The sequence below is a fragment of the Chiroxiphia lanceolata genome, chromosome 1, assembly GCF_009829145.1.
Source record: "Chiroxiphia lanceolata isolate bChiLan1 chromosome 1, bChiLan1.pri, whole genome shotgun sequence".
NCBI lineage: Eukaryota > Metazoa > Chordata > Aves > Passeriformes > Pipridae > Chiroxiphia > Chiroxiphia lanceolata.
The window spans coordinates 53,701,147-53,724,633 of NC_045637.1; the positions used below are offsets into that span (position 1 = coordinate 53,701,147).

A 23,487-nucleotide genomic window follows, 5' to 3' on the forward strand; every position below is an offset into this window, starting at 1 on the left:
CCAAACTGCTGAAAATATTTTCATCCAAATTTAGGTCAGAAGTTTGCAGGTTCTGACCTGTTTACATGAGACAAATGCACACATTCAGCAAGCAACAACCTTTTCAGAAATTCCAGTTTCAAAGCTTGGGTCAGTACTTGAACATCCTTCACTGCCTGGCTACTCTGAATATGTGCAAGTGTACCTTCAATTATTTTTATAACACTGCTTTCTGCAAAGAAATGATAACCCACTAGTCAAGAACAGCATGTCTATAACATAAGAACTTAAATCTTTCCATGCTGATTAGCTGTACTTTGTAGATCCCTAGAAGAACTGCTACATGTCCCTTTAGAAATATATTCTATACTCTTTTATCATTGAAGGGAGAAGAAAAAAAATACCGTAAGATTACTAGTAGCAATTAACAATGTCAACTAAGTAATTTTTTTCAGAATGAAAAATCGATTATGAAATTATTATCTGGGTTAAAAATTGCATTCCAGAAATCCTTTGTAATGTACTTTCCTTCCCAAAGGGTTTATAAATTAATACATCATTAGCTATGTCAGTGTAGGTTTATACTTCTTGAAAAAGAAAAGTTCTAGAAAAGAAAAAAAGCAAAACCCCCAATTATAACAAAATCTAACTTTAACCACCAGCCTGCTGGAGGTGGTCTTAGTGTGACAGATTTAAGCATTAAAGTCAACTAGATTTATAATGGAAATGTGATGGGCCTGACAACTGGTATTGCTTACTGGAGGCATTCATGTGCAATGTCAGTATACAGCTGAACTGAGACAATTAAGTCCTAAAGGATTAATCTAAGAGTCTTGTACAATTCTTCATCCTACTGGAGTACCTTTACCTTTGATTTCTGATCTGGTAATGAACTTTTCCTTTTCATGGATTCTTCTGAAGAGTTTGATCTTGAGGTTTCTGTCAATAGGCCACCTTTATTATTCCCAACAGCTTGGACTTACACTTCTAACATCTACATTACTCTCTAGAGGTCCGCGTTGAACAACAAAGGGGATGGCGCATCCGTAAGGTAGCTGAGCTACAAGTGGCTTCAGGAACTGTTCAACAGAAAAACACTTCTACCATGGGATCTTCAGCTAGATGTTCAAATCTGAGCAGGAAAAATGCAACTTAGTGCCTTTCTTCTCCACATACAATGTTTTTCTTTCCATGGTAATAAATGTTGGAACAAAGCTCTTGAACTTACGTAGACAGCTGCAGATGAGGGGAGGGAACAAGCCCATGACACCTCTTGTGTAAAGTCCAGAGCAGCACTCTGGCCCCAGCAAAGCAGCATTCCTTCACAGGTGGGCATCCTCAGACAGATAAGGAAATCATGGCTTCCCTTTCCTTATTATTACTCTCACTGGTAATCATCACCCACACTGTTCTCATGAGAGTTGGAGATGTTTTTCTTCTTGCAGGGGCTGCCACATTACTGTTACAGAAAGATTTTATTTATCCTCTATTTGTTTTCACAGAATTGTCCCGTGAAAGGAGTGGTGAGCAAGGGCCACCAGATGGAGAGGAGACGCCCACCCTCTCTCATAGCACTGCCTGATGTGGGACACATTCACTTTGTCTGTGTTCGATACAGGGGATGCTGAGTGGCTGCACAGCCCCATTCCTTCAAATTGAGATGGAGGCCTCACCACAAGCAGTTTGCCATGAGCTGCACACTGGCACGGGCAAGCCCAGATCCTGCCCCAGGGGACTCGCAGTAACTCGGCTGTGCTGCAGCACAGCCTTGTTGTGAAAGCCTGTTTGACCAAACCCCATTATGCAATAGCAGCTTTTTGTTCCCTTTACTGCCTTTATTCTCCATTTGTTTCCATGGCAGCAATATGGAAAAATTAGTATTTGTAATGTAAAATCAAGGAAAGAGACAATTTTTTCCTGTCAGAGGCCAGTTTGTGTTGTACAGTGATATATTTGTGAGAGCTAAATCTAAACTTGTTTCATAAAGAATTAATACATTTAGCATAAATGACAAAATCAGGAATTTTATTTTATATGTTTCATAATGGTGCCTTTCAGCTGGGGTTTAAATGATTTATTTTTACATTTCTATGATCCAGCATGGAGACAATGCTTTTATAAACCCATGCATATCCAAAACAAATGGTAATTTCATAGCAAAATCTTCTATTTCTTTAAACTGCATTGCAAATTAACTTAAGGTTATGTAACACCAGAACACTAGGCTCCTGTCTGGCACCAACTTAAATGTTTCTTAATATGTGTTCACATAGAGCCCTCCTGTGTTTGCTAGGTTTCATTACAACAGCCAATAAATCTGAGACAATTTATTGACCTACATCCACATGACTGAGCTCCAAAAGGGACCACCAAGGTCCTGTCCTCTGACATTTACAGAACATGGACTGCTGAGCTGCCAAATACCGTATCAAGCTCCAAAACACGACAAGTGAGAATTTGCCACTCACTCTGTTTTAGTTACACCATTTTTCAGTGGTAGGCATTGTAAATAACGATAATTGTTGTTGTAAGTATTGCTTATGATTTTTATCATGGAATCATAGAATCATAGAATGGTTTTTGTTGAAAGGGACCTTAAATATCATCTAGTTCCACACCCCTGGCCATGGGCAGGGGCACCTTCCACCAGATCAGGTTGCTCAGAGCCCCATCCAGTGTGGCCTTAAACACCTCCAGGGATGGGGCATCTACAACTTCTCTAGGAAACCTCTTCCAGTGCCTCACCACCCTCAAAGTGAAAAAGTTCTTCCTAATATTTAATCTAAACCTAGTATCTTTTAGTTTGGATCTATTGCCCCTTGTCCCTCTCTATCTTTCTTTAAGAAGCACATCCATCACAAGGAAGACCTAGCATGCAGAACTGTAGGGAGACACTACCTTAAGTTACCTTTCCTCCTCTGTAGGTCTGTCTATAGTCTTTATTGATTATGTATGTATGCAGGGGAAGCAGATCTGTAAAGTTCAGTAATTGATCTTTGTTGAGCAGGTTTAGAGACAAAAAAATAAATTTTGTAGCTTAAAAGAAAGAATTGGTAGTTGATTCTTCAAAATAAAAATGAAGACCTATCCCCATTTCCATAGATCCATTTCCCACATTAAGAGTACACATAAATAATATGAATTTTACAAGGAGATTTTGATCCATCCAGATTGAAATTTCCCCATTAGTGTTTGTGTGAGAAGATGACATTAAAGGCAATTGCATTTAAAAGAATTCATTATGTTCACATGCTTTTAGCATACGAGAAACAGTTTAATTATTTAGCCCAAAGACAGGCTAACCTGATATCACAAATTACTTTCACAAAATATAAAACATTTACTTTTCACGAGGAAAAAACCCTCCAAGTTCTGTCCTACATGCACTACAGTAATAAAACATCTGTTCTGGAAGAGAAAACAAAGTCAGACTTTTATCAAAACAAGTCACACAAAAGAAACGGTGGATTATTTGAACTGAATTAATTTAAAATATTATGGTTTGCAGGACTCATGTGAAATAGAAAGCTTTAGTTAAACTAATATTGAAAAATGTCTGCAACTTAGAAAGTGTTATAGCAAAGGAAATAATATGTTTGCTAAAGTTTTATCTATATTTCGAGGGAAATTCATGAATGGGCCACAAAGAGTCTCCTCTAAATGTCTGTCATTAACTCACACGAGCTGCTTACAATACTGTGGTTTGTAACTACTAACGGTCTACTGAAAGAGAAATGTAAGCTCTGGTGGGAGAATAACATGAAATGCCTAATGTCTGCCTTGACTTTTTGTTTTCTGGAAGGAAATTAATGGAAAGCTTAAAATGTAGACAACAGGCTACAGTTGAGACTAGTAGAATGCACTTGTGAACATCTTGTTAAACCCTTCTAAACAAATTTTCAGAGGTTCATAACGACCATTGAATCCAAACTGCACATCAAAGTGTATCTGGATGATGCAGCCCACTGAGCTCTTCTTACAGCTTTGGATAGCATACATTCACATAGATGGGCTAAAGGTTTTTGATTTTTTTATTAGAGAATGGAAATTTCAGTCATTGCACTGACTTGAAGGAGATTTTCTCCCGTCCACAGACAGAAGTCTAAAGGAGATTTTTACTACCTTTATCTAGAGACCAACACCTAATGTACAGATGTAGTCTTTGTAGGGGATTAAAGAGTCTTTAGGCCACTCAATCAAATGGAATCCTGTTAACAAATTCTCCTTGAACATTTTTAAAACTATCTCAATGCTATGTTTGAGAGTAAGAATCACCAGCTTTAACAGTGCTAAACGAACTGGAAAATTTATTTTCTTTACTTCTGATGTTTACACAGAGAACAATAGAGCTTCACTTCTCAGTCAGCCAGGGTGCCCAGGAACTGATTTCAGTACCTTAGGAGGCCTTCAGCAGCATACCCACGTGGATGCCACACAAGTTTTGATAATCAGGTCATTAAAAAAGACTTATAAAAGTGCATAGTTTAGGCTGTCACAGACACGTACTGCAGCAGCATGAAAATAGCAAATGTAAATAACAATTCAGAGTTGGAGAAATGACTCCTCTACAGGGTGAAATAAGCTTTGCTATTGTTATCTAATCAATGGTATTATGAGGTAGGATGTTCAGATACACGATAAAAGCAATTAATCTCAGAAAACATTTTCTGTTGAGGAATAAAACACTGGAGGAATGCAGCAGATGTTTTAGTTACTCCATGCTGCCACGTGGAACAAAATCTAGCAACTGGGCACGCTCTGAAAATGAACTTAACTAAGGAGAACACTAGCTGTGCCTCTGTCAACATAAAAACACTAATGTGTCTCATTCATAGTTCAAAAGAAGAGAGCACTGCATAGCAGCTTTTATCCAGGATTGCATGCCTGGTTCTAGGTAGGAGGCTAGAAGATCTACACATGCTTTTCTGAAGCAGACTAAGAAAAAGAATGTTAATAAAGGTTAAGCCAAAAAAAAAAAAAGGGGGGGGGAATTTTCTCTGAAAATCTTGCTTCAGGAGTGCGAAACCATTCAGTCAAAAGAAGTGACCAAAAGCTTGGGCAGGCTTATTGATTTTATTGGATATCAGTGATTGGGCCATTGGAGAGGAAACCCCGATCTTTCTTTTCTCACTTCCCTGTTCATGGGTATAGAGTAGAAGCTGGCATCTGGAAGAACCATTCATTACGTAAGTTGGCAATCCTGTAGAAAAGTGGAAAAATCTAATTATGCTTTCAAAATTGACAAAAACTGTTATGTTTTTCTGCCTCTGTTCTGGGATCTATGCCAAACACTATTTCAGTGACAAATTGATGGATACATGTTCATGTCAAGTTATGAATGTATCTTGATTTGGGGAACAATGCTACATGTCATTCCATGACACACTGAACATCTTGTGGATAAACTGCTGCAAAGTAATGAAAGAGCCATCAAAAACCACTAACACTGGATAGATTCTGGGGGAGGAATAACTGGCTTTCTACCAGGAGAGTTGGATGTGAGAGCTTTCTGTGAAGAACAATTCAGAAAGAAGGGAGAATGAAGAAGGAAAGAGGTTTCTAGAGGTTCTGAAGTTAGAAAGCTGGAGCAGAAAAGGTGTCACATCTTTAAATTACATACGTGCTCTATCTTGAAGAAGTTACTTCATCAACAGAAAGAGAAGCTAAAGCAAAGATATGATTACACATTTATCATGTGGTACTTAAATTGACTTAAGCAATTCATACCCAAATCATTTAATCCTGACCCCCTCTTTGTGCAGGTGGGACCACTTGGTAAACTGCTTGAGGGAACAGAGCCAGGTAAGAAGAGCCTAGCCAAAACCAGTAACAATTTGGGACCCAGAAGCATTCCAGAAGTGGTTTGTGGTGAGGTCCCAGTCTCAGAACAGGAAATTTTTGCTCCAAAGGTCATCTTTCTAAGCAAAAGGCATATTTTTTTAATTGGAACGGATTGCAATGGCAGGGCTGTGGAATTGTCAACTTTGGAAAAGACAAAATTAGTAGCAACTCCTGTGAGACCACCAAAACAAGTTCTACAAGTATTGATTAAGGGTGGGTCAGGCACTGGTGGTGGATATAACCATCAGGTATGAAAGCAAATTATCATTGCTTGCTGATGCAGTTGATAAGAAGGTAAGGAAGTATCAAGGAACAAGTCCAGGAGGTTACAAATGCCAAAAACATCAAGTTTTTCAGATTCCCATTGGAGCACATGTGAAGTGGTATGGTGTCAATTACAGGCTTTTATCCAGCCTTGGGCTTTCAAAATCCCAACCGGAATAGGTGGCTCAACTCTTCTCCAGAAAAGCATTATTCACATCTGTAGGTACTGTAGATATCTTTGTGAGTCATACACGAACTATTGTATAAAATTAATTTGATTGTTGTATTGGGTCTGTCTGAGCCGGAGTTCATTTCCCCACAGTAGCCCTGTGCTTTGCATTGGTAGCTAGAAGGGTGTTGATAACACACCCGTTTTGGATACTGCTGAGCAGGATAGGCACAACATCAGCACTGTAACATTCCTTCCTCAGTTGAGGGCAAGATCCTGGAAGGGGACACAAGTAGGCCAGCTGACCCAAACTGACCAAAGGGATATTCCATATCATATGACATCCGCTCAGATATAAAAGCTGAGTCAAGGAGCAGGAAGGGGGGCATTCATTGTCTCCAATAGCTGCCTACTGAGAAACCGTCACAGTGCTGAAGCCCTGCTTCTTGTGAGTGGCCAACCATCACTGCTCGTGGGAAGTAGAGAATAAACCGTGTTATCTTTCCCTTCGCCTTGCTTCCGCGTGTGCAAGCTTCTGCTTTACTTTTTGCCTTATCCCAACCCACAAGTTGTTTTTTTCCACCTTACTCTCTCCCTCATCCAGCTGGGAAGGGGAGTGATAGAGCAGCTGGGTGGGCACCTGGCATCCAGCCAAGGTCAAACCACCACAATCTTTTCTTGGTTTCTCAGCAGGCAGCCACTGGAGACAATAAATAAATAAATTACTTTTGAGGATTGTCATGACTGAGGAAAATGGATTCTTGTTAGAAGCAAGAGAGGCTGGAGAGATAGTAGGTAGGGACTAAAAGGGACTTGGTAATCATGACACGTCTTCTTAGTCCCTGACAAAACCAACTTGCTTTTCCTAGGTGGACAGACCACCTTACTTAATCTTCAAAAGAAACATGCAATGTATATATGTTCAATAAACAGTGTGGAAGGCATAATCAGTGTTTCACATTGGATCACTTTACTAGACACCAGAATACCCTCCTCCTATCTCATGTCCAATGAATCTGGAAAGCCAATTAGACATTACCACCTACCCCCAGCTGGGATATTTATTATCCCTCTCTCTTTATTCTCTGACATCTAATAAAAGGCATGCTCACATCATAGTCTTCTGCTATTTAATTAAAGACAACAGGGAGACACAAATCTAGAGAAAAACAGTCTTTATTAATTTTCCTGCCCTCAGAGCTATTAATTTCCTTTCTGCCATATCCATTAAGACAGGAACTAGCAATTTCTCACAGACAAATGAGTTATACGGATTTAATGCAAAAGACAGGAAAAGACACCGGAGCACTGAGGTACTGGCAGCGGGTTGGAGTGATCAAAAAGCACATTTTGGTTTATATTATGGGCCAAAAATTTACCAAAATTACCTGACCCAATTGTTCATTGGACCATTAGTGATGGTCCAGTCTGCCTGGGAGGAGAAATATGCAGATTCCTCTCCCTTCCTCACAGGTAATTTCTTCAGCCTGGTGCTGTATTGTAGTTATGACTCCAATTTCAGACATTAATAAATTACAAGCAGAACTTTCCATGTTCTGCTGCCAAAAAAGGGTATCAGACAGAGGTGAGAAATCCAGATCTAGGAAAACTTAAATTCAGCTTCCAGACACAGTGGAGTAGCAGATAGAATTCAGCAGCTGATTTAAAACACATTTCACTGCAGTCAGTTCTGACTTTCTGAACAAGAAAAGCAAATTCATAGCAAAGAAAAGTTAGAGTTAATTGGGAAACAAATTTTAGCTATGATCATACTGATAGTTTTTTACAACTAACAGCTTTCTGAAGGAAGCCCAGGCTGTTCTGATGCCAGGGCTGTGGGTGGACTCAGCCATGATGGAAGGTGCTGTCCCCAGTTGCTTGCCTCCAGCCTCTAGCCAACGGTTAGCCCCATGAAGTCTCACATGGGGCTCGCTTTTTAACCCATTTGAGACAAAATGAGTTGTATCACCTTACGCACCTTGCTTTTCATAGCCTAATGCTATGGGTTGCAATGGTGTACATGAAGAAATATTTATATAGGAGACGGAAATTTTCTGCAAGGTGTAGTGACGAGCAGCTGTGGACTGGCTAGTGATGAATGACTTCTGCTGGTACAGCTATTTACAGAGTTCACATCTTTGTCACTCCAACACTGTAAATGTTTTCCACATTGTACCTGGTCATTTTTCAACACCAAATTCTAATTCACAGGCAAGCATCAGATGCTGTGATATGATCCTTCCCAGATGTAAAATCTCCAAAGGTTCCATGTCTACAAAGTAAAAGCTATCCAGGAATATCCTATCTCATTCAATACTTACTTGTCTTGGAAATCTTTTGTCTGGTCATTCCAGTATAAAGTGTAACCAGACAGCACACATGTGCACATGTTCACTAGAAAGTGAACAGATATTTACAACACAGGGAACGGAGAAGGCCAGGAGCACTAGCATAAGCAAATACACAAACTATAAGTCATTAATTGGGTGCTTCTAAAGAATAGTCTGAGGTTATTCTGTCATTTAATGCTGCAATCTAGGATTTTATTTTCCCATCTAAGACAAGTGTATCTGAAAGGTACTGCAGCAAGTTCATAGTTATATGGCCAGATCTATCCTGGCTGCCATAGCAAGGGAAAGAAAAGACAGACGTGATGACACAGGAATCTTTCCAATCATAGCTTCCCCTACTTTATACCTGCTATCACTGAGTGCTTGCCAAAAGCAAGACTAGCTATTTTCTCCCAGTACTCTCATGATCACTCATCTGCTTTTGAAAGTAGAAAACCTCTCTACAACCTTTTTCCCTACTTTGATCTAGGACACAAAATAATAGAATTTAAGATTTAGTGGGGATTTTCCACCATCTGTAATAGATGATAGCCTCTCAAGTGCAATGCAAAAACCAAAGTCAGAAAATTAAGTGTCGATGTCATCAAGGGAATGTGGGAAAAGGAAAAGGAAGGGAAAGCAATTCAGACCTGTGAGTTTTATGAGTACCTAGAGTAAAACAAATCATGTAAATATTGCTTCTTTTCCCATTTGAGGTAGAAACTTGTAAAGCTCTGATTCCTGTAAACACTATGGACTTTCAATGACTTCTATGTTCTGGTAAGAGTTTTGCAAGTTTAACCAGTTTCTCACTTTGCTTTGTCTCTTTTGTGTTGATAAATACTTCACTTATTCAGATTACTGAAAGAGGTCCAGAGAATAAACACCTTCCTGGGCTCAGTGATTGATCTTATGCTACTCGGATGTTTCTGATTAATAAAATTAAGGAGCTAAGGAAGCTGGACATATGAGCAGTAAGAGAGACTTCGGCATTTTCAATTCAGTTATCGAGCGTATAGTTTGTGTATCTTGCATGATTGTGTAGCCTGTGTTAGCAACCCTGCTGTGCTCAGCCACCAATCACACCTTCTGCATAAGGTTTCTGTGCTAGCCTGGCTAGAGACAGCCTCTTGTTTTCACAAACACTGAGTCAGAGGAGCATGCCTCAGCAGAATGGCCACTGGAGGCTTCCTGCAGGGCAGGGCAGGCTGTTCGGCCTTTGGCCTGTGAGTTGAGCACTTCTAACAAAACCTCGTCTCCATGTGAAAACACTGAGAAATACAAGCCTGCACTCTTTCCTGTTTGGGGCTGTGTCCAGTTCTGGACTCCCCAGTACAAGAAAGACAAGAAGCTACTGAAGAGGGTTCAGTAAAGGGCCACAAAGATGATGAGGGGTCTGGAGTACCTCTCTTATGAGGAGAGACTGAGGGAGCTGAGCCTGTTTAGTCTAGAGAAGGGAAGCCTATAGGGGATCTCATAAGTATCTCATAGGCATATAAATATCTCAAAGGCAGATGCCAATAGGATGGTGCCAGGCTGTTTTCAGTGGCACCCAGCAACAGGACAAGGAGCAATGGCCACAAAATAAAATGCAAGTTCTACCTCAACATGAGGAAGAATTTCTTTATATGGAGCATGTCAGAACACTGGAAGGTCATGGATTCATTCAAAACCCACCCAGAGGCGTTCCTGTGTAACCCGCTCTAGGTGACCCTGCCTTGGCAGTGGGGTTGGACCAGATGATCTCCAGAGGTCCCCTCCCACTCGAAGGATTCTGTGATTCCGTGTGATTCTGTTCCGTGGGCCTTAGACACGACAGAGCCGGGGGCTCCGCAGGGGAGTTGCCTTCCGGCCGCCGGAGCGCGGCACAACCCAGCACTGCACACCCAGTCCCCGGCCCTGGGCTCTCACTCCCCGCCGCAGCTCTGCCGCCGAACCCGGCCGCATGGCGGCCCCGCCATGCCCTGCGCAGGCGCGGTGAGCAGGCGGAGCCCGAGCCCCCGCTCCTCCTCCCGGCTCCCTGTGATCCCTGCTGCCTTCCGTAGTGGGAGCGCAGGGAGGTGGGGGAGTGCGGGCGAGTTCGGCCCGCCGCGCTGGCGAGATGGCGGCGCAGAAGATTAACGAGGCGCTGGAGCACATCGCGAAAGCGGAGAAATAGTGAGCGGGGCGGAGGGTGCGCGGTGGGCGAGGCTGGCCGGCGGGGGAGGCTGGCCAGTGGCTGCCCGTCAGCTGCCCGTCAGCGCCCGGGCTCTCCGGCCCGCACCGCTCTTTTGCCCCACCGAGGCGCCGTGTCGTCTGCTGGCCTGGCAGGGAGGCTGAGGCAACACCCCGTGTGCCGGGCAGTGGGACCTCGGGAGATAGGGAAGGGGGGTGTCGGGGTCGGGGGAGTCTGGCCGAGGGAGTAGGAGGGCATTGCTGCTTGGCCCCTCGTCTGCCTCAGGGCAGCCTCCCTGCAGGGGGCGGGTGCTTACAGGACGCCCTTCTGCCCCGAGCTGGGAGACGAAAGCGGCCCTAAAACTAAGAATCGGTGTCGGTGGGGCGGTGCGGCTCAGAGGCCTGGAGTCTGAGCAGTAAGGGCCTTCTAGCCTCCGTTGCTCAGACCCAAACTGGAGAGGGAGGGGAGTCACTTCTACCCTTCTGCTGAAGTGAGTGGGAGGAAAGCAGGATCACAGACACAATTAGGTTGGCAAAGAGCTCCGAGCTCATCGAGTCCAACCTAGGACCAAACACCCTGTCAACCAGACCATGGCACTGAGTGCCACGTCTAGTCTTTCCTTAAACACCTTCAGGGATAGTGACTCCACCACCTTCCTGGGCAGCCCATTCTAATATCTAATCACCCTTTCTGTAAAGAATTTCTTCCTTATGTCCAACCTAAACCTCCCCTGGCACAGCTTAAGGCTACAGACAAGTGAGAGAAAAGACATATGGAGACTGTAGTGGATAAAGGGGCTTGACTTTGCAGAGGTGATGTGCATGTTTGTTTCCTGTGAAAAGTGTGATTATTACTTCTTGGAGGCCTTTGAAGACCTATGCTGACGTTTATCTTGGAGAGCTTAACATCTGCATATGGGTCTTTTATTGTGTATTTTAACACTGAATAGAGGCATTTTGCTTATAAGTCCCAATTTCACAGACAGCAGTATGGATGTAATAGCACTGACAAAGCTGCTATAATTTTAGTAAGAAGAGTAACAGGCCCTCTGGAATCATGGATCAAAAGTTATGGTAATTTTTATATTTGTTTTAGAAGTGAGGAAGTCAGAATATTGAACTCAAAATTGCCCGTTACTCATTTCATTTTACAGTGTATGTTTTTCCCTAATGTATGTATGTCTGTATGTGGGACCATTTAGTGTAAACATATAAATGATATATGAGGCTTTGTGTTGGTAAGTAAGTCCTTTTATTTGTGTATGCAGTGGAGAGTCTTTGATAATTCTCATCAGCAGAAAAAATTCCTGTAGAAGAACACTGGAAACTTCGTGATACGTGAAAAAAAAAATATATTGGAAATATTGTTAGGTGTTGTGGTATTAGAAATCTTGAGGCATCATGTTGCTGTAGGCTGACTTCTTACTGCTGAGGAGCTGGACTTGGGGAGACTCTCTGGGGACAGCAGAAGCATGTTAGTGCAAGGCATGTAACTATGGGAGATCATTGCAGTGCTTTATGCAATTCTGACCAGTGCTGGTATTTGTTTTTACGGTAGTGATACCACCATAGTATTGGCATATAGGTAACTGCTCCTTTCCAGAGGAAAGGAGGTAGTCTAAATAAATATATCGGAAGTGTCTTGAAGGTAAAACATAAAATCTTTACAAATTGTTAATAGACCTTTCTTCTTGTGTTTTAGCCTGAAAACTGGATTCTTAAAGTGGAAACCAGATTATGACAGTGCAGCTACTGAATATGGGAAGGCAGGTATGTATGACTGTAAATATAGCCATATGTTTTATGATTTCAAAGTATTCATTAAGCTTAATCCCTGATAATGTTTTACATATTTTTAGTATGTTACTGTATAAGTAAAAGTATTGTGAAGACTAAAAGTAAAATGAAACAACAAAGTAGCACTATAAAATAAGTTTCAGGTTGTACTTGGAGATCTAGAACAGTTGTCAAAACCAATTTTTTTTTCAGGCTTACAACTTCTACTTTTTATGTTGCTACATGTGATAAAAATAAAGCTTTCCTTCTTTCGCTTGTCCACCCCCAAATCCTGTGACTTTATCTACAAAACAACAAATGTTCAAGCTGGTTTTAAAATTTTGCTTAATCATCATCTTATAAAATGCATCTTGCAAAGACTGTCTCAGTAAGGTAGAGAGATGGTGCCAAGTTGGGGTTTTCTTTCAGGCATACTAAGGTCTCTTTCTTCCCTTTTTCCACTACAAGAGACACACTGAGTATAAAATTCTTACTAGTTGATTTCTTTTTGTTCTTAAACGTTTCCTTCTTTTTGATAGTAGTAATTTATCATAGTCTTTTGGCTCCTTACTTGAGGCACTCCTGCTTACTCACTGAAGCCTGAATAAAAAAATACAAACATGGAAGAGCAACCGGAGCATTTATAAATTGAAATTTATTTTAAATCCTACTTTAATATTTTATCAGTTAAATGGAGATAGAAATACACAGTTGTGCCCTGAATTGGTTGTGCTGAGGAAGTTGTTATACGTACGCCTTATTGGTGGCACACTTCTATTCCTGCTGTGCTGATTTTGTATAACCTCTAATGGTTAAAATGATACACATATGCATTCCTGCAGTTCTGTAATTACAATACAGAGTGAGTGAGTTTCAAAAACCAGCTAAACACATTGTGCACTGTGTATGATACTGTGGTGGTATGGAAGTAGTGTTGACAATAAATGTTTTTAATGGCAACTAAGTGACTAATGAAGCAAGGAGAACCGTCATGGGATTTTTGGGAAGACCTTGGTGAACTGTAACCATTCATTTAAAGAGTCTATTTGCATCTCCAGGTAGCTAAACTCTTGAGCAGAAGTGGTAAAAAGAGGACAATGGCAAGCTGTAAATAAAACCTCTTATTTGCTTTCTTGCAGCTGTTGCTTTTAAGAATGCCAAGCAGTTTGACCAGGCAAGGGAAGCCTGTTTGCGGGAAGCTGAGGCACATGAAAACAATAAAGCGTATCTTTTCACTGACTGCTGTTCTTTTTTCCAAGAAGCTGACTAGTTGATACTTAGATTGCGGTAATGGGGCTTGGTAGCAGGTTGTTTAATACATTTGTGCATTTTGTTGGTCTAGCAGAATTGCTTTCTAAAAGACTGTTCCCGTGTGCTCTGAGTGGGAAATCTAAAGAACTCTTGATCAGAAAAGCAGTTCCCAATCAGAAAATATGTTCCAAATAACATCTGGAGTGATAAGATGTTGGCAGATGCCTGAGATGTCTAGGTACTGCTTCAGAAATTTTTTTTTTTTTTTAATTGCCTACAAATGGATAGTATAAACTAAACACACCTCTGAAATTATTACAGTACTTATACTACTATTTAATAAGCAGCAACATATTTTAAATAAATGTGCTTTTTACAACTTTATATGCAGCTGCGCATTGTTATGTTGCATTTTTCTGTCCTTGTAATCATTTATTTTTGACAAGTTGCCTGTAGTGCCTTTATGGGGTTCCTTGCTTTGAAACTAGTAGTTGTATAACAGTTTGCACATTAATTTTTTTTTACATTATGTGGCTTTTGTCCTTGACTTTGACTGTTTTACTTCCAGTCTCTTCCATGCTGCCAAGTAAGTACAGGAGCACTAAGTAATCTGAAACAATTTTTTTAACATACAGTACAAGCATGAACTGTCATTTTGATTTCACTATAGTAAGCGTTATGGTTCAAGTAATTTTGCTGTTTCAAAATCGTCTCAATGTAAGTCGGAGCTAGGAAAGTCTGAAAACCTGCAATGGCTACCTTAAGAAATGATGATTTTGGCATTCTTTGGCACTTTTTGATAGCAAATATTTTTTCTTAGATGATCTTTTCATAATTTTGAAATTCGATGCTGTTGAGCTTATAAAGAAATTTTTAATTAAAGAGTACTTCAAAGCAAGCAGATAATGACAATAATCCAAATATTGCCCATGGATCAGATTAGAATAGATTTTTAGTGGGTAGTGTGGTTGAAGTACTTAATTTGTGGAAGGTAATGTTACATGTGCTCTGTCTCATTAAATAAAACACTTGAAACATCTTCAAAGTATTAAATATTAACAGTGAAGTGATAGCCAATGCATGATAACCTTTGCTGCATAACTACAGCTTGCTGAAATACACCATCTTTAACCAAATGGTACATTTTTTTTCTTTGCAGAGCTTATGAACAAGCTGGCATGATGCTAAAGGTATTTTCATTTACTAGTTTTTATTAAAAAGTTCTGTTTTATAGGAGAAGAATATTATGCACTGGATCATTTAACAAATGTATGTAAGTTAATTGCCTGTTAAAGTGATACTTTGCTGTTGCCTCATAGTGCCCACCAACACCTTCAGTAGATTAGAAAAGCAACATTTGTATTTGGGGGGTAAAAATAGTTTTCCTTTTATAGGAGGAAAGAAGAGTACATTGTGTCACAGGGTAACAGAAGAGTGGTACTGCTTTTGCTCTAAACTACCACAAATTAATGACTTACGTGAAAGTTTAGTACTCAGAAGTGAATTTTATGGAGTTGGTGGTCAACTTTCACTAGCTCTACAAGTTCAGAAATAAAAATTAGAATCTTAATAAGGTGTTGCAGTTTGCTTTGATTTGTGTCATTGTTCATAAACTCAATTCCTGACAGCAGTGCCCCTTTGACTGTGGCTTTGTAGGAGATGCAGAGACTCCCTGAAGCAGTTCAGCTGATCGAGAAAGCCAGTATGATGTACCTGGAGAATGGAACACCAGATACAGCAGCTATTGCTCTGGAACGGGCTGGGAAGTAAGTCTGAGCTATGGGGGGCTAGAATGCATGCAAGGTGTGGGTATATCTTTGGTTTTCTTTTATGTCTTTATGATGCTTTCAGGTAAAAAACATTTTCCTTTTATTTAAAGAGAAATTTTGGATATTTATTACAGATTAATAGAAAATGTGAGCCCAGAGAAGGCTGTGCAACTCTATCAGCAAGCAGCGTCAGTGTTTGAAGTAAGTGGGTGATTTGGTTGGTTGGTTGGTTTTTTCTTTCAGCTATAAAATCAAGAAAAAGCCTAAGATTCGGTTCTAACTTTTTCCTTCCTTTTACATCAGTGGCTGAGTAATGAAGCTGAAGGCTTCTTATGTTGTTGAGAAGGAGATTATAAAAGTTAGGAGTCAGTTTGCTTTGCCTTTTTCTCAGTTTAGGACTTGACCAAACCTGAATTTTGTATGTTGTCAAGTTTTCTGCCTCTTGTTGGGCAGCCCAGAGGGTAGGGAACATATCTGCTGTTGAGTCCTGGAGCCCAAAATAATTTGAAATCCTTGAAGTATAGAGGAGAAGTGTTTGCTTGGTGCTCTACCAATGCCATGAGCCGATGGTTTGCCTTTTTGCTACTGCCTTTGATGTACTTCTGTATTGTCAGTTGTGACGTGTTTCCAGATTAGCAAGTTTGCATTGGTGTTACTTTGCTGAGCACATCCACACAGGAGCTGGCTGTGGAACTTGGGAGCTCTGATACTCTTCCTTTCCCTTGTGTGAACTGCTGATACAATAACTAACAGTTGTTCTAAGTTAGAGGTGACACACTTAGATAAAGATCTAGTGGTCTTAATGCTGTGCAAATGAAATAAGAACATATGAATTCTTTTTGTTCTTCTCTAGAATGAGGAGCGTTTACGGCAGGCATTGGAAATGCTGGGGAAGGCATCAAGACTTTTAGTCAGAGGACGCAGGTATAGCTTTATCCTTTCTTATTCTTTTAATGTAATTGAATCTTAAATAGTTATTTTGATTGTTTTTTTTTTTTCTTGAGGTTTTTGCATTTATGTACTGTTACTTAATTCTTCATTGAGATGCACTTCAAACTAAAATTCAGTTTCTGTGGAATGTGCCATGTTCATCCAGGAACCACCTGTTTTGTATTCTGGGATAATGTGGGCTGAAAGGCTTTATTTCCTTTGTGTTTGTTGAATAGCTAGAAAGAACATGCACCAGTTTCCATTAATTATTAAACTGCTTCAGGATTTTTTTTGTTTTTCTTCCAATACTAATATGTAGAAAGTACTTGAAAGTCTTTTATGACTGTGGGAGACAAAACAGGGCAATTAAGTGACTAACATGAGGAAACAAATCTGCTTGCAGCAGTCTGATTCCGGACTTCCTAAAGAAGAGCGTTCCTTGGAGTCTCAAGGGGACAAATTCAATTGTAATTATTTGCACCAAACTTGACCTTCAATTCAGCTTAGACTTGCTTCACTGAAACATTTAGGTCCTTTAAGAAATTTTCTGGATTTCTAACTCTACTTTCAGGACACTTTATTTCATTGCAGAAAAGTAGTCAGAAAAGAAAAGTGACAATGTAATTTGAAAGTCTTTCTGTGAAAGCCAGTCAACATAGCTTCAGAACATATGAAAGAATTGGTTGCTCTGTTGCTTAATAGCTCATGTGCTTCTTCTAATTTCTAGAAATTGAATATGATGATTAAAAGAGTATTAAAACTCAGAAGTAGTTACTATTACTATATATTGGTAGTTCATGGATATCAGACTTACTGGTAGCTTATAGTAACCTCATGGCATACAGAAATCTGTTAGGGTGTGGAACAAAACATTCATCTTGTACAATGTTATAAAAAACAAGGCTTCTCTGAATGAATACCAAAGATGTTCTTAGCATGTATACAAAGGAATTGCGGACTGTATATTTATCTACTCTGTTAGTAAGATCTACTGCTGATTTGTAGTTGTGTTGCTTTTTATTGCAGTAGACTTGCTACTGTATTAGTTAAACACTTTGTATTTAGCCTCAGTTTTGTTGTGCTGTATTCCTGGTGCTGATACTCCTGGGTTTTTTTGGCTTTAGATTAGATGAAGCTGCGTTGTCTCTTCAAAAGGAGAAAAGTATTTATAAGGAAATTGAAAATTATCCTACATGCTATAAGGTAAGTTCTAAGAGCCAGGTTTTTTTCTGGGTAGTTAATGACAGTTGACATCTGACTGACGGTATGTACCTCTTGATCCAGGGATACATTTCTTACTAACAATGAGAATTCATGGTAGTGCATGTTTCCCAAATCTCTAACTGTGCTTTTTTCACTACTATAATTTTGAAGATAAGATACTGATATGTACAGGAGCTGTCAACACCAAAAAACACATAAAAATAAAGATGTTATAAAAAATAACAAGGTACAAAAACTGTTACTTGGTATAACAGTTCATTAAAATGTTATAGGAGATAATCTATTTCATACTAGCAGAGGATAGGCTTTCTGCTTTTTCACTATATTGTTCTGACTCTTTTGTGTCATTATCTTAGAATGATTGGGGATTATAATGACCTTTTTCATGCTAAATATTAGCAGTCTACTGTTTTTTTCATATTTTACTGTTAATTTCTAAGGAATCATTGGGTTTAATTTTTTTGTTGTTTTTTTTTTTTTTGTTTAGAAAACTATTGCTCAAGTCTTAGTTCATCTTCATAGAAATGATTATGTTGCTGCAGAGAGATGTGTGAGGGAAAGCTATAGGTAAGTCTGCTTCATCTCCTGTAATTTTAAAGCGAATGTTTCACTAATGTAGATCTTTTTACTTGACAGTGTTGCCATTGTTCTTTCATAAATTTTCAACCCACACTTCTGTTGACTTACAGTACAATAATAACATTCCCTGGTACATGGCTATCAGAAATTTTTTTCACACGTAACAGATTTAGCTGCAATTACTACAGTGATTCTTCTCAGTGAACCTAAAATAAAAAGTTAGTCATAAAGAACTAGTTCTTCCTGTGTTTTCCCTTGTTAAAAGCTGAGCAGAATACCGTTATGGCTGGGATTCTTGTCTTACTGCTGTCCTTTTGGTTGTGTCTTATCATGTGGAACAGAGATGGATAAGGTATTGTAAACAAATGTTTAGGATTAAAAATGGGTGTTTTCAGATGTTGCTAACTGAATTTTAATTTTCTCAAAATGTTTTTGCCATGTGTGGAGGCCCTTGAAAAGTTTTAATTCTGACTTGCCATTATGATATTTTATTGCAGTTTGAGAAGGGAAATATGGAATACAGTATCAAAGCGCACAGTGGCAGCATCCCAGTATAATCAAATAAACTATCTAGTATGATGATTAGACTGAGGGAAAGATTAATCTAAATGTTTTAGTTAAAGAAAAGTTTGCAGCATGTGAGTTACTACTTTTCTGGCTGGGTTAATCTAGGAGATCTTGCCCTCGTCACACACTGGAGGAAGAAAAGCAGGATTTCTACTTTCTGTAACTTTTGAGTAGCTGGTTGAACTGGAAGATAATGTAGGAAGCAGAAAGTAGTCTAATTGAATTTTATGGATATGATTCCTGTACCTGGAAAAGTCAGAGTGGTTATAGGCAGTTTTGTGGAATAACCAGTCTGTCAGATTCTTGAAAGCTGCTTGCACTTCTGCTGTTAAATCAGCAGCATTTAAAGGTAGAATAGCTGAGTGTCAAGTAGATTGCTGAAATGTCTTAAATAAACTCTTAATTTCCTTCAGTATACCAGGATTTAATGGAAGTGAAGATTGTGCAGCACTAGAGCAACTTTTAGAAGGGTATGATCAGCAAGATCAGGATCAAGTTTCTGAAGTCTGTAATTCTCCACTCTTCAAATACATGGATAATGATGTAAGTAGGCAATTCCTGTGGGATTTTTTTTTTTAATAATCCTTTTGCATGTTGACGTTAAGAGATATGGTTTTCTCCTAGTAGAGGAAAATAAGAAGAGCACCATCTGTGTATTTATTTTGACTTGCTGTCATGCTACCCTGTACCTGTAAACTTCATATGTTCTTTACCTGTCAGTGGTGGTGCTTTCAGATGGTGTGAAGGCTTAGGTGAAAGAGCAGCTTGTTATGCATTTGGTGAGTTTGTTTAATGAGTTAACCAAAATTCAGTCCCCTTCTAATTCCTTCTTTAAGGGCCAGAACAGTTTGCTACTTCTGCTTTTCCTCAGAAATATAACAGCTAGGTGTGCATAAACATTACAGAGCATGATGCCTATGGGATGGCATTGTTGGATGCTTTTATCCATTGCTTATTCCTTAGCAAGTTACTGATTTTGAAAGATTTTTAATGTTGAGTGAGCAGTTGTGACCATTTCCCCAGCTATATTTTTATTTAATTGAACTTGTAAATTTAGGAATTATAAGGAGGTATAAGGGTAGGAAAGGTGTGAAGTAAAGGAAACATCCGTCCGTGCCAAACCTTGTAACAGCATTAGCTAATTTTAGTTTATTACTCTGTTGAATAGTAAAAGTTGAGGTATTAGTCTTGCTGAAAAACACAATAAAACTTTTTACATTATCTGTTACTAGGTAATGTATGCAGAGCTGCATACTGGAATTTGTATTTTTATGTAAAGCTTGAAACAGAGAAACTATAGGATGTGGCCAAATTATTCTATAATAAACAGTATTAATACAGACCTTGCATCCCATTCTCAGAGTGTTTGAGATGGAAGAAAATGAACCAATGTTATGCTTATTCTAAGCTGGAAAAATGTACTTACTCTGAGAGCAGCATCACTCTGCTGTACTGAATGTTGCCCACTTCTTTATTGTGAGCATCAGTCAATTCTGTAACAGTACAGAAATTAAACTTGCTTTGTTATTGTCAGTATGCCAAGCTTGGACTTACCTTGGTGGTCCCAGGAGGTGGAATCAAGAAGAAATCGCCAAATGCTGCACAAGACAAAGCCAGAGGACCAGCTGCAGTGGGCTCTCATGCTGATGAGGAAGAGGATGAATATTCTGGTGGACTGTGCTAGCTACAGGCTAGGTTGTCTTAAATATCTGACTTATTTGTGATGTTGAGCATATCCAAAGGTACCAGATTTACCAGAGCTTCATTGCAATTGTGATATGGGAATCCTAATATTAACTTGGCAGCTTCTGGGTACAGTACAGGAGAAAAAGCATGACTGTACCTACCATCTTGATCATCTCTTATCTGGTAGGAGCTTCCTTAAGGCCCTGCCTTCAGTTGAGAGAATTTTTACTAAAAGCACAGTTTAATACCAAAACCCCAGAAGCACTTGAGTAGGGAGAGTGGTACAAAATTTTAAGCACTGGATTTCAACAGCTGGCACTTTTTGGTCCCAGAAAGATGTTTGTGATTGTTTTTGGAGTTAAATACGTGATAATTCATATGGCTATTTAAGACCATTTAAGGGAGACTGTGCCAGGCAAGAGTTTTACTAGTGTAAACACTAGGGGGAGCATTCAGTTTGCTTTCAATATGTTTTTACCCCACCGAGGAATATTATTTTAAGACCTTATTCTTTGCCAGCAATATCCATGTATGTGTGGAAAATACTAAGTCAACTAATTTGAGGTTATCTTGCAAGCTTAAAAATACGTGCAGGTCTTTCCTCTTGAGAACTTTACTGACCTGAAATCTTTGGAAATAAATGTGTGCATAGTGTTTGTAGCGTGCACCTTGGGAAAGAAAGGAGTGAATGACGTTCTTAGCAGTGTTTCTGAAGCATGCCATAACTAGAAAAGAAACTGAAGGTAGCAGATAACATGCACTGAATATAAACTGAAGACAAATGTTTAACAAAAACTTAGGTGGAATGTTTCAATGATACGTATTCTTCATATGATTCTTTCATATTTTCACATCATAGAACAGATATCTCCTATAAATGGCATTTTTCAAACTAGTTCAGAATCCGAGGTAACCAAATTTTAATACATCTTCTCTATTTTTATTTGGTTTCAAACCATCATGTGTTTTGCAAACTTCTGTAGTGTCTTAAATTGGTTTCACCATTTTATGCTTAGAAGTTGTCAATTCTAGAATTTGTACCTGTGGCTTATTTCTTCAGCAGAACCTGATCAAGGTCTGCACTAGGGTGACATCACTGGGAATCCAGCAGGGATTTGTGTGTGATGCCCAAAGTTCGATAAACAAGAGACCAAAAGCAACAGTGTTAAGTGTTGGTACAGTTTGTGCCATATTAAGCAATTGGATGTCATAAAAATACCAGGCACATGTCTGACGTACACGTGATGTCTGACATCAGCATGTCAGACATAATTGTGATGAAGGTTAAACTTTAAGAGGGCTAATACTCACTTTCCTTGGGGTGGATAGCACTCAGTAGCATTGTGATGGGTGCACAAACTGCAGCATAATATGAAGGCAGGGCTGCTGTAAAAAGTCACATTATTCAATTTAATGGGTGTTCAAAAAACAGTTTTGTCTCTTTGTGTTATGTAATAGTAACAGTGGGTTTTACAGCTATTTAAGATGCACCTGTAGTCCTTTACTATCTGACAGGTGATTTCCCTTTGTTATTGATGATGTATATAGAAATTTTAGCTCTAACGAACTTCAGGAAGTGAGTTGGTTTTCTCTGAGAATGCTTACAGGTATACATGAAAGATGGCTGTGAAGACTTCCCTGTAACTCTTCTATTTTCACCATTGGAGAAACTTACTCCAGTTTACTCAACTTCTGTCTTCTGGATTTGTTAGTCAAGTTGAACATATGCTTCTTATGGGGGAGTCTTTATCACAGGTAGAAAAAACTGCATGTGTAGGAGCTCTGGGAGTGCCAAGTGATTTTCTGCGTGCATTTTCTGCTCCTTCTGATTCTGAAATCCAGTTTTATTGTGTGATCCCAAGGAGTCTACAATTGCATATACCTGAGAAGATGAGGTGCATAAGAAACAAAACTGGGAAACTTGTGTGCTTCTGTGAAAGAATGTGCAGATTTCTTTAAACTGTGCTTGTAGCACTAACAGGCCCTTAAACGAAAAATTAAAATTTATGCATTAGATTCTTAAAGCATACTTTTCATATTGCCAAAAAAATAAAATAGATGTGCAAGACTGTCTTCCATACTCCCTCAAGTTGTTTTTTTTTCCTGTGCCAAGTATGGAAAATCTGGGACAAAAGTAACTGGTACTAGACATATTTGGCTGCCACTGAATTCAGAGGGGCTTCTCTGACTCTTAGTAGTATAATCTTAATCTTTGATTGCAATGTTGCTGCAAAGACCAAATCTGCAGAAATGGAAGTGTCTGAACATAAGATGGTCTATTTTATATAACTTATTCTCCTATTTTAGATAGTGAAAGTGTGTTAGGAATGTTAACTGCCTTTTAGTAAATGTTAACTATAGAAGAAACTGTCTGTATATTATGTGTTAGTGTTTGTTTCTGTCTTTCAAAGCAATTTGCACACTTATGTAAATACCATTTAGGTGATCTGAAATGGAAAAGATACCATTTACAGCAAGAAACTTTCCAAAACCAGTGTTGACTGTAAGAAAAATAAAGTTTAATTGTGCATGAAGGCTGAGCAATGGCCAGTGCAATGTACATGTGAAATCAGAAGATTTCTTAATTATCTGTAACTTAATACTCAGATGATCGAGAACAGTGTGAAACCTCTGCTTTATTTGTTCTTTTCCCCAATCTGTGATGTACAAAATGTGTTTGTGACGGCTCTACAGATGCTGCTTCTTGAGAAAAAAGCTATGTGTTTCACCAACATGGAAAATAAAACTTGAAGTTAACACATTTGTAGTAGCTTTCCCTGTTGTTGCTCAGGTCCTGCTGAGTTCAGCTAATTATATTTGTCACTTGGGTCAGATTTTCAAAGTGATTTTCAGGAGAATGCAAGCTTGTCATTATTTGGTTGGATCCAATGTGAAGTTTGAAAAACAACTACATTTCAATGTTTCTGTACATTCTTTACACAATTTAAGGATGTGAATTCTGTAACTT

The 23,487-nt window shown here is 39.2% G+C and overlaps 1 protein-coding gene across 1 annotated transcript; it reads left to right on the top strand.

Moving 5' to 3' along the window:
• Positions 1-10,589: 10,589 nt before the first annotated feature.
• Positions 10,590-23,280, top strand: NAPG (NSF attachment protein gamma). Its single transcript, XM_032698487.1, has 12 exons — positions 10,590-10,740; positions 12,440-12,507; positions 13,653-13,737; positions 14,333-14,350; positions 14,924-14,954; positions 15,421-15,530; positions 15,668-15,734; positions 16,387-16,457; positions 17,588-17,666; positions 18,175-18,254; positions 19,247-19,376; positions 20,368-23,280. The coding sequence occupies exons 1-12, from the start codon at positions 10,685-10,687 to the stop codon at positions 20,515-20,517; spliced, it is 945 nt and encodes a 314-aa protein (XP_032554378.1). The 5' UTR covers positions 10,590-10,684; the 3' UTR covers positions 20,518-23,280.
• Positions 23,281-23,487: the final 207 nt, after the last annotated feature.

Excerpts from the sequence above, each read along its gene's own strand:
- NAPG (XM_032698487.1), top strand. The coding sequence starts at position 10,685 with ATGGCGGCGCAGAAGATTAACGAGGCGCTGGAGCACATCGCGAAAGCG. Across the intron at positions 16,458-17,587 it reads CTTTTAGTCAGAGGACGCAG|ATTAGATGAAGCTGCGTTGT; the intron begins GTATAGCTTTAT and ends TTTTGGCTTTAG. Across the intron at positions 19,377-20,367 it reads TCAAATACATGGATAATGAT|TATGCCAAGCTTGGACTTAC; the intron begins GTAAGTAGGCAA and ends TGTTATTGTCAG.